General features: G+C 37.1%; 1 protein-coding gene across 2 annotated transcripts in view; it reads left to right on the top strand.

Annotated features, from left to right (window-relative positions):
- The window catches only part of GABPA (GA binding protein transcription factor subunit alpha), a 35,258-nt gene that overhangs the window by 1,764 nt on the left and 22,068 nt on the right, over positions 1-11,426 (top strand). For both annotated transcript variants that reach the window (XM_032277114.1, XM_032277113.1), the window contains exons 2-3: positions 5,226-5,328; positions 9,172-9,316. In XM_032277114.1, the coding sequence (XP_032133005.1) occupies positions 5,252-5,328; positions 9,172-9,316 (222 nt within the window). In that variant the 5' untranslated portion in view covers positions 5,226-5,251. The remainder of the gene's footprint in view (positions 1-5,225; positions 5,329-9,171; positions 9,317-11,426) is intronic.

The raw sequence follows: 11,426 nt of genomic DNA, 5'->3' as shown, positions 1-11,426 counted from the left end.
CAGAAAAATTGGGGGAAAAAAATCATACACTGAACACCCATATACCCTTCACCTGGGGGTCCCAACTGTTAATCTTTCACTATGTGTGCTTTCTCTCTTTAAATTAATAGATGTATATGCTTTGCTTTTTCTTAACTGCTACCTTTATTTTTGAAAATAAAAATGTCTTTTAATTTCCGTCATACGGAAAAGCATTTGATAACTTGGGAAAATGTGCAGTTGATCTCGCAGGTACCCCCACACTCCACTTAGTTTTATAATTACAATATATTGGGAAAAAATAAGCTCTGTAATTAATGCACTCCAATGAATCCTTAAATAGGTTGACAGTTCTCAAATTTATCTGTAGTTTCATAAGGGAATGTTACACCTATCAGTATTTTAAAAGACACAAGCCGTTCCCAGAATTTTTCATTAAATTCAGCTTTAGTTTGTATCCCATCTTGTGAAACATTCCGAACCCGGTTGGATGGAATCTAGCAGTACCAAAGTGTCAATGAAAGTCTATGAAGTTGTTCTATGCAATTCTGACGGGGGCAGCCGTTAGATGGAGAGACTGCAAGTAATTTTCTCTCAATTTTCTAAGTATTGACATACAAACCTGGGGAATTGTTTTCAGAAAAAGATAAGATTTACTGAAAAACTCTCATGAAAGATTTGGACAGTTTCTCAAATCTCTGTTTTGCTTCTCTAGACTAAGCATAGAGAGCCGAGAGAGAAAAAGATCATTTAAGAGACTGGGTAATATTTTTTGAAAGATCATTTAAGAAACTGAGTAATATTTTTTTTCTCCAGAAGGGCATGGGTTTTTGTTTGGTTTGGTTTGGTTTGGTTTTTTCTCTGTTTGGCACTTTCTAGGGATTGGTCTGTAAATTTTTTGAAAGGTCATTGGATAAATTTAACAATTTATTTTAGTGTTTATATTAGGGGTGCTGTTTTATAATCTTTAAAAAATTGGGAGTGGACCTCCTTATAAATCCTGAAAATAAATGATTTTTTAAGTGCTGTTCTGCTGTAAACCTGATTCTTACTTTTTTCTGTAGACAAGTTTTTTTATATTTTGTGTGGATATTATTTCCTTGTAACCAATACCAAATATGTTTTTTCCATGTTTTCTTTTATTAATATTTGTTTAACATAGACACTTGGATTGGCACCAGCTTCCAGCTGTCACCTACAAAACTGCCCTGAACATGATCAGTCAATCTTATTAACCAATTTGAGAAATTTTCTGGACTGCTTAGTTAAGGATGAAATTGCTGGGTTATAGATATAAGTACGATATTTTTCTCCAGAATATGTACGCCTGTGTATACCCCATCTACAAAGACAAAGGAATCTTTATGTCCCTGCTGACTGCTCTTGTTATTTAACTTTCTAACATTCTGTGTGTTGTCCCCCACCCCCTGCCACACATACGGTGTAAAGTGGTAGTTTCTTGTTTTAAACTGCCCTTTTAAATGATTTGAATTTGGACATTTCTTTGTATCCTGCATTATTTTGGTTTCCCTTTATGTGAATATCCTTTTCCTATGCTTTGCCTACTTTTCTAATTTGTCCCTTTTTTGGGTATTAGAAAGATCTTGACAATTCCAAGCCTTCCATTGTCACTTTTGGGTATTAGAAATATCTTCCCATTCTGTAGCCTATCTGTTGAACATAAATCTTGATTTTTGTATAATCACATCCGTCAGTTTTTCTCCTTATGGTTATGTTCTTGGAATTTAAGAAATCCTTTTCTGTCCTGAGACCACAAAAACGTCTCCACCATTTTCTTTTGTTAGTTTTGTAGTTTCGCCCTTTATGTTTAATCTTTTAAGGCATCTGTAGTTCATTTCATATGGTGTGAAATAATTCTTATTAATTTATTCAACACATATTGGTGGAGTGCCCACTGAGGGTAGTACCGTTCAGAGTACTTTGTATATATCTGTGAACACATATTCCTGCGCTGTGAAGCTTATGTTGTCCTTCAAGGTAGATCCCTACTGGTTCACCACCTGTTTTCTTTAGCACTCAGGATGAATTCCACAGTTTTACACGTAGCACCAGTTAAGGAATAGGTTTTATTGGAGAAAGGGAAGGCTTATTAGGCCAGCATTAGCAAGAAAAAAAAAAAAAAAGAGGTTCTTCATTTTTTCATCATCCCCAAAAGAAGCCTGCTGGAGCTTGCGCAGTCGGCTTGATGGGCATGTGACCAGAGCCCGCGCAGTCTGCTTGATATGCATGTGAACAGAGCCTGCGCAGTCAGCTCGATACGCATGTTTTCATCCCAGTGGACAACGTTACCCTTTCATTGTTTGCCCTTAAAGGACAAGCCTGAGAGCAACCTTAATTATGTGGGAAAATTTAGACCATTTTGAATCAGGCAGTCTAGATTTGGGTGCCAGCTATCTGTCACAAAACCAGCTACCCCATAGTTGAAGATATTGAGAACTGAGGAGAGTTATAGCGCTTTCTGAAGTGGGAAGTGAGACTTAGTTTCTTAATGCTAGCATAACAAATTATGCAAATTTAGTGGCTTTAAAACACCACCAGTTTGTTATCTTACAGTTTTGAAAGTCAGAAATGTGAAATAGGTCTCTAGGCTAAAATGAGGTGTTGCCAGTGCTGTTTCTCTAGAGCCTTAGAGGGAGAATCTGTTCCTTGTCTAGCTTTCAGAAGCTACCTGCATTCCTTAGCTTATAGCTCCTTTCCACCATCTTCAAAGCCAGTTGCAGCTGACCAGCGAGTCCTCACATTGAATCACTCTGGCTCTCTCTTCCAGTTTCCTCTTCTGCTTTTAAGGACCTTTGTAGTTTCACTGGATCCACCTGGATAATCCAGAATAATCTCTCTGTTTTAAGGTCAGTTGATTGGTAACCTTAGTTCCATCTGCAGTGGTAATTCCCCTTTGCTGTATAACTTAATGTAGTCACAGGTTCTGGGTCGTTATTCTGCCTACTACAAAGAGGTAAGGGATTTAGCCAGAGGTTATCTGGGGGAAGTAGGTTCCAGGGGACTGAACAGTGAGAGCAGAGCCACAAGGCAGAAAGATGTGAGGACAAGCAGGGGGGCCATGTGGGAGAGGGAGTCACATTGAGAGCGGGGTTGGGATGGAGGTAGATCTAGCAGAGCCTCATGGTCTTTGTGAAGTATTTGGATTTTATTGTGACTGGCATATCAAAGTAGTGCTATTAACTAGCTTCAGTTTTTAACTTTTTGGAAACCACAGTGCTAGTGAGGATAGCTTCAATTTTATTTTATTATTTATTTATTTATTTTAAGAGACAGGATCTCACTTTTGCTCGGGAGGGTGTGCAGTGGCACCATCATCATTCACTGCAGCCTTGACTCTTGGTCTCAAGTGATCTTCCCACTTCAGCCACCCTAGTAGCTAGGACTGCAGGTGCATACCACCATGCCTGGCTAATTTTAAAAAATGTTTTTATAGGAGACAGGTTCTTTTTATGTTGCCCAGTCTGGTCTTGAACTCCTGGGTTCAAGCAGTCCTCTCTTCTCAGTCTCCCAAAGTGTTGGAATTACAGGCACGAGCCACCATATCTGGCCCTAGCTTCAGTTTTAAAAACAAGCACACTCTAGCTGTTGTACTGACTGAAAATAGACTGTGGGGACAAGAGTGGACACAGGGACCTGTCTTAGGAGACTGTTGCAGTACTCCAGGTAAGGTGGTGGTGGCTGTTGTACTGGTATATGCAATACAGAGCCTATATTTGAATGACCATGGTTCATCCCCATTTGGAATGATACCTATTTAGGTTGATACACCAAAGGTGTGACATGGAGCCACAGGTGGTTTAGCCTCACCCCTGAATAGTGTTTGTATGAGATGGGGCTCAAAATAAGATTGCTCTCTGCAAAGCATTTGAAGGCAGTGTCTGATGCTCAATGAGTAATGGTTATTATTAATGCAAATTAATATTTAAAGTCTTCATTTTGTCAAATCTTGTAAGTGGGAGCGCAACTATGTTGTATATGTCAGAATACCACATTTAGTAGAGCATTCCTTATAAAGGCATGCCTTTTTTTTAGATGTGATAGTAAACTTAGAAAACGACTCAGAAGGTGCTGTGGACTGAAACTGTGTATGGAGTCCAAACACAAATGCGTTGACCTCCAGTGAGGTTGTTAATAACAGAACCTGGACCCTAACAGTAATTAACACCTCAGAAATGACCACAAAGAAATGCCTATGTTTATATAGCTTTTGATGCATTACTTAGCATTTTAAAAATTCTAATGTTTATGTATCAGTGGTTTGAAGCAATAGATAAAAGTTTTACATGGGATAATTAAAAACTGAAGTAGGGGTTTGTTTAAAATCACATATGAAAAAAATCATTAAAAATTTTCTACTGTGTAAACAGGGAAATAATGGTCATATCTATAATTTGTTACTTTGTTTGGCTGTTTTCTAACATGTTCTTGCATTATAAGAGACATCATTTACACCAAATCCTAGCTGATTAATTTGCATATCATTCTATCAGTATACTTTGCAGTAAATTCTGCTACTAAGGTAAAATTTTTAGCTGAATAAACATAGTTCTCCATTTAAGCTTCAGATTGGAATCCGTTACTGAGACTGAGTTGCTTGAATATAGTAACATACCCTCCACTTAATTTTGAAGTAACTTAGTAATTGCGACTGGGCCCAAAAACATCCCAGTAAATCCAGTAGATTGATGAAGTTGTCATGTCAGGTTAATAAACACCAATTTAAAATATACATATTTTATAAACGTCATTTGTGTATTTTCTTTATTTTACTTTTCAGACAGGGTCTCACTCTGTTGCCCAGGCTGGAGTGCAATCATGGCTCGCTGCAGCCTTGGCCTCCTAGGCTCAGATGATCCTCCCACTTCAGCCTCCCAAGCATTAACAGCTGGAACTGTAGGTGCATGCCACCACACCCTGCTAATTTTTGTATTTTTAATAGAGACAGGATTTTGCTAAGTTACCCAAGCTGGTCTCAAACTCCTGGGCTCAAGCAGTCGGCCAGCCTTGGCTTCCCAAGGTAGGACTTCCAACTGGACTTGACCTCTAAAGTGCTGGCATTAGAGGCATGAACCACCACACCCAGCCGATTTTCTTCTATATGTGAAGACTACTTCCCCCTCTTCTGCTTGCCCTTTGCCTTTTATTTGAATTGGGTCTCTACTTCTTGTGTGTCATTTCTGTTTACGTAGATAATTTCAAAATATCTTAAAAAGTCACTCTTGCAGGACTGATCTTTTGAAATACTTCAACCATGACTAAAAGAGAAGCAGAGGAGCTGATAGAAATTGAGATTGATGGAACAGAGAAGCCAGAGTGCACAGAAGAAAGGTTGGTGTTTTCTGAATTTATTGTATTTTTCAAAATATCAATATACCTAATTAAAACCAGGAAACAAGTCATAGCTCTTTTGGACTTTCTTTTTTTTTTTTAAACTGTTCTCAGCATTTTAGGGGATGATGTATTGCTTTATTTCCTCTGACTTAGTGTGCTTATAGCTAAGAGGAAAGACAGTTTTAAACCAATAGTAATAATAAGGGTAAATGATAATCAAGCGATTGATTTCAATAATTTTCTCCTTTGGGCATTTGATTCTTCGTTGTTTTCCTCAGCACTGGTTGGTTTAATTTCAGAACTAGTTTAATTCAGCCTTAACTAATGTAACATATTTATGAGTAACTGTCGTAAACAACTAATTGACAATATGTGAATAAATAAGATACTAATCTTCCCTTATAAAGGCCACATTGTATTTGAGGAGACATACAGGTATGTGAGTAATTACGTGACCAGTACTAAGCTTCAAGTGTAGTGAAAAATGTTAATTCTTGGAATAATGATGGAATCAGACTTATTTAACAGGAGAACGGTAGTGATGAGTTCAGAATCCAAGGAGAGAACGTGGAGAGAAATAGACATTTGGGAATCAACAAGAAAATTGAGAAAAGTAATAGTTAATGGTCCCTATTTTACTATGTAAAGCAAAAGGTGAGATAATAAGCTGAAAGTAAAAGGGATTGAAAAGTAATAGAGAATCTCCCTAGAGTAACAAAGGTTTAGAAACCTCTGCAGTGGAACCGGACAAGATTGTTAAGGTTAAGGAGGATACTGAGTGTTGAGAGTACAGTTGAGATTTAAAACCTTAAATTTTTGATGGAGCTTTTCAACTTGTTTATCCCAGTTTTCCCAGCGTAAGAGGGAATGCATGCTTCTGTGGGATTTCATGTATAGATATTTGCATAACAAATTGCTCCAAAATTCAGCAACTAAAAATGCCCATCGTTCAGCCAGATGCAGTGGCACGTGCTGGTAATCCCAACACTTCGGGAGGCTGAGGTGGGCAGATCACTTGAGCCCAGGAGTTCAAGACCAGCCTTGGCAACATGGCAAAACTCTGTGTCTACAAAAAAAAAAAAAAAATTGGCCAGGTGCAGTGGCTTATGCCTGTAATACCAGCACTTTGGGAGTCCAAGGCGGGCAGATCACCTGAGGTCGGGAGTTTGAGACCAGCCTGAGAAATCCCATCTCTACTCAAATACAAAATTAGCTAGGTGTGGTGGCACATGCCTATAATCCCAGCTACTCAGGAGGTTGAGGCAGGAGAATCACTTGAACCGGGGAGGTGGAGGTTGCAGTGAACCGAGATCACATCATTGCACTTCAGCCTGGGCAACAAGAGCGAAACTCTGTCTCAGAAAAAAAAAAAAAAAAAAATTAGCCTGGCCTGGTGGCATGTGCCTAATTCCCAGCTACTCTGGAGGCTGAGGTAGGAAGATTGCTTGAGCCCAGGAGTTCAAGGCTACAGTGAGCCATGATTGTGCCACCACACAACAACCTTGGCGACAGGACAAGAGGCTGTCTCAAAAAAAAAAGAAAGCCCATTATTTTTTATTGCACATTGTTTCTCTGAGGAACCTGGGAGCAACTTACCTGGGTGGATCTGTCTCGGGTATTTCATGAATTTGCAATGAAGCTGTCAGCCCAGGCTGCAGTCTTCTAAAGACTTGATGAGGGCTAGGGTGTCTGCTTCCAAGGTCATGCTTGAGATTCTTAGCAGGATGCCTCAGTTCCTCATCACATGACTCTCTCTAGGGCTGCTCATGGGTTGGCAGCTGGCTTCCCCTAAAGCAAATGGTCTGAGAGACATAGAATGCCAAGGTAGAAAGCCCTAGTGTCTTTTTAAATAATCTAAGAAGTGAGGTATCACTTTGTCTTAGTCTTCTGGTCACACACTCCAACCCTGTTAGAGTGTGGGAGGGAATTTTAAAAGGGCATGAATTTAAGAATCATTAGGCACACTCTTGGAACCTGGCATGTGTATACTTATGTTTATACACACATGCACACAGATGGTCCACAAAGTCTAAAGTATGTACTATCTGACCCTTTGTGGATAGTCTAGGTTGGGTGACGGATGGGTAATTAATATGTATGGCCTAGGTGAAGGAGGCAGTAGTTGTCATTCACCTAACATAGATTTTTGCTGTGCAGGAATTTAGGTCCAGTAAGAAGAGATTTTAAGAGAAATTGGTACTTTAGATATTTGCATGAAGTCTTCCAATGTTTAAATGATAGCAACAAAAACTTTTTTTTAAAATGTTTAATGTTCGGCTAGTATAAAACAGTTCTTTAAAAATTTGTTTTAAAGTGACATCTGAATCTTAAGAATAATTATTACAAAAAGAGAGAGAGAGAAAAAGCCTACCATGGCTATAACTGAAGGGTTTGGTTAAAAGGTTTACTTAAGGTTTAAAAAAAAAAAAAAAAAAAAAAACTTTTTTTTTAACCTTAACAAATAATAGTATACTAGTATTTTTAAATAAGCTTCTTTTTAGTCATGAGGGGTCTGTTTTATAAATTTTAAATGTTCTAAGTCAGGTGCAGGGGCACACACCTGTAGTCCCAGCTATTTGGAAGGCTGAAGCGGGAACAATACTTGAGCTCAGGAGTTTGGGGCCAGCCTGGCGAACATAGACTCTCTCTAAAATTAAAATATAAATAAGTGTTTTAGAAAAAATTTAAGCTATGTACAGTCTTTGAATATCATGTATATATCTCATTTACTTGTAATTTATGTGAAAACTCCACAGATTTTTAAAACATACTGTTTTTGACAAGCACAAATGAGATTTGAATTATATTTAAATTAAACTTGTTGCAATATTTAATTGAATTCCACATTCACCAGTTCAGCAAATATGACAGTGTTGTCTTCTATTTGGCCCTATATAAGGATTTACCAGAGATATGTAGGAATACTTACCAAAGATTTTAACCCTTTTGAATCAAAGTGTGAAATAATAATATGAAAGAGCCCTAAGACAGTTTTTAGGAGGAATATAAATCTTTTTTTTTTGTTGTTAATGTGGAGCTGTCATGATTATAACCAGTTGTGTTCATATTAAATTAAAGGGAAAGTGTTTTATTTTTATATTTTTATATATTTGTTATTTATTTATTTATTTTGAGACGGAGTTTCCCTCTTGTTGCTCAGGCTGGAGTGCAGTGGTGCGATCTCGGCTCACCGCAATCTCTGCCTCCTGGCTTCAAGTGATTCTACTGCCTCAGCCTCCCGAGTAGCTGGGATTACAGGCATGCGCTACCACACCCAGCTAATTTTTGTATTTTTAGTAGAGATGGGGTTTCTCCATGTTGATCAGGCTGGTCTTGAACTCCCGACCTCAGGTGATCTGGCTGCCTTAGCCTCCCGAAGTGCTGGGATTACAGGCCTGAGCCACCAAGCTGGGCCATATCTTTGTATTTTTATTTATGTGGGTAGGGAAATTGACTAGTACAGGTAGCACACAGATTTTGAGGAAACAATGTATCTTCCTTTCTGGGTCTAAAATTTGTCAAAATAACTTGAAAATGTAATGCAAATGCAAATATAATGTATGTGCAATATTTATATGTGTACACATACACACATATGTATGTACATACATAATGAGGCATATTTATAAGGATGTTTTACATTTTAAGCTAGCATTTCTCTATGAAATTCAGTGTTCATTTTGGCAACACTAGTGATAAGCCTACCACAGTATCTATGTAGAAGTGAGTTTTCAAAGACCAGAAATGTGTTTTGCTTTTGGATTGTGTTTTTAGCATATCGTTACTTTGAAATCCGGGGTAAAAAGTGTGACTGTTAGCACTTACATTTTTAACATTTAGCATTGTAGAACAAACCTACGCACCAGCTGAATGTGTAAGCCAGGCCATAGACATCAATGAACCAATAGGCAATTTAAAGAAACTGCTAGAACCAAGACTACAGTGTTCTTTGGATGCTCATGAAATTTGCCTGCAAGATATCCAGGTAATTTTTATTTTGTAAATTTGTATTTTAACATTTTAGTCTGCATAGGAATATTTTTTGTTAGCCTTTTCTTTGTAGCTATAGACTATCTCTGTAAGAAGACTTGACCTGTATTACTGTAAAATTTAAGTGTTTAGAAGTAAAAAGGTTTTTAAGCAAAATTTTCTCCATTTAAAATTATATTTTAAAAATTTAGTACTAAACAAATGAAACATTCATTTTTTACTTTCACAAATATAAAGTGAGAAGTTTAAATAAATTAGAATCAAAGCTTAAATATAAGTAGTAATAGTAGGAAGTACATTGACTTTTGAAGCTGAAGTGTATTTCTAGCTAGCTTTTAACTTCTCAAACATATCATTTAACTAAATGATTTCTACATTTCCCTTTTATCTTTATTTTCTCTGACAGTAAGTTTTGGATAAGAATCCAAATATCAACTAATAGGTCCTGGAATTTGTTCTAAAAGGATTTTACCCATGGTAGTATTATAATATGTTATGTTTGAAGCATATTCGAAGTCATACTTTATAGTACTTCTTCAAGATAGGTAGTACTTTTATGTATAAAAGGTAGCAGCCTAAACAGGATTGCTGATACAGTTTTTCTGTGACGTTCTTTAAACATATGATTAAATACTAGAGTTTTTTTTGTTTGTTTGTTTGTTTGTTTTTTTGAGACAGAGTCTCGTTCTATCACCCAGGCTTTAGTGCAGTGGTGTTATTTCAGGTCATTGCAACTTCCACCTCCCAGGTTCAAGCAATTCTCCTGCCTCAGCCTCCCAAGTAGCTGGGACTGCAGGTCAGTGCCTCCACACCAGGCTAATTTTTATATTTTTAGTAGAGATGGGGTTTTGCCATGTTGGCCAGGCAGGTCTTGAACTCCTGACCTCAAGTGATCCACCTGCCTCAGCCTCCCAAAGTTCTGGGATTACGGGTGTGAGCCACCATGCCTGGCTGAGTTTTATACTATTTTTAAACTGACTTAAACTAATGTATATTGTATCATCTTTTGGATCGTTTATATTATTTATTCCTTCCCCTACCTGCTTTGTGTTATGGGTATTTCTTACATTACAGAACTTTTGTGTTACTTTTTAAAAAATTCAAATCATTATATGCTGCTACTGTTTTTAATAGGATATTGTTGTGTAATAAGTTGAAATGTTTTAATGAAATCTGTGCATTTTACCTGCCATTTAAGATACTTGAATCTTTTCATTTCAATATAAATCTAGTAATTGGTAGTGGGTGGGGATGACAGAGTGCTTCTAAAACTAAGGAATGTAGGAAGATCTAGTAATGTTGCAATTTTAGGATTTAAAGTTTTTCTTCTCTTAAGAGTGAGAGGATGAATTAGCATAGTCTTTTTGGAAGACCACGTAGCATTTAATTAATATCTGTTAAAGTTAAATGTGAAATCCCTAACAATTCCACTTCAGCAAATTGTTCCTACAGAAATGCTCACCTGGGTGGGTAAAGATATATTCCTGAGGATGTTCATGGCTTTTCAAAAACTGAGAACACATCAGATGTTCCAATAATAAGATTTGATAAATTAATTCCATAGAATAGAATTGAGGTAGCCATTAAAAACTGGTGAACTAGAACTATATGGTCAGGGTCGGATCAGTGAAAAAATACTTGGAAAACACTCAAATTCTGTCATGTAATCTTCACATCAGTCTTAGAAATCAGCATATTCTTAGTCACATTCTGCACATATAGAAACAGATTTAAAGAGGTTAAATAATTTGCCCAATTTGTGGCTATGAAGGGGTATACCGAAATTTGAACCCAGACGTCTGTGGCTCTAGAACTCTCTTCACTTGTTTGAGGCAAAAAATAAAAACAAAAAACAAAACCTTTTTAAAGGTTTATAGTGAATATAACTCAGTGGCACTGGAATTTGCGTGGTTTTGCTCATAGGTAAAATAAAGGGAAATCTGGATTAGAGTTGTCTTTCAGCTATAACATTTATTGCTTTATTTATAAGATACTTGACCCATCCAATGAAAGTATGGCCTGCAGATTACTCAACCTCTTATAGCTTCTCAATAAATATTAGTTGGGTAAATGTTAATACTTATAATTCATACTGTCATAGAATT

This window comes from Sapajus apella, unplaced genomic scaffold (genome assembly GCF_009761245.1).
Source record: "Sapajus apella isolate SASKATOON/1434 unplaced genomic scaffold, GSC_monkey_1.0 scaffold8, whole genome shotgun sequence".
In the NCBI taxonomy this organism is placed as follows: Eukaryota; Metazoa; Chordata; class Mammalia; order Primates; family Cebidae; genus Sapajus; species Sapajus apella.
This window is presented reverse-complemented; position numbering and strand designations above follow the sequence as displayed.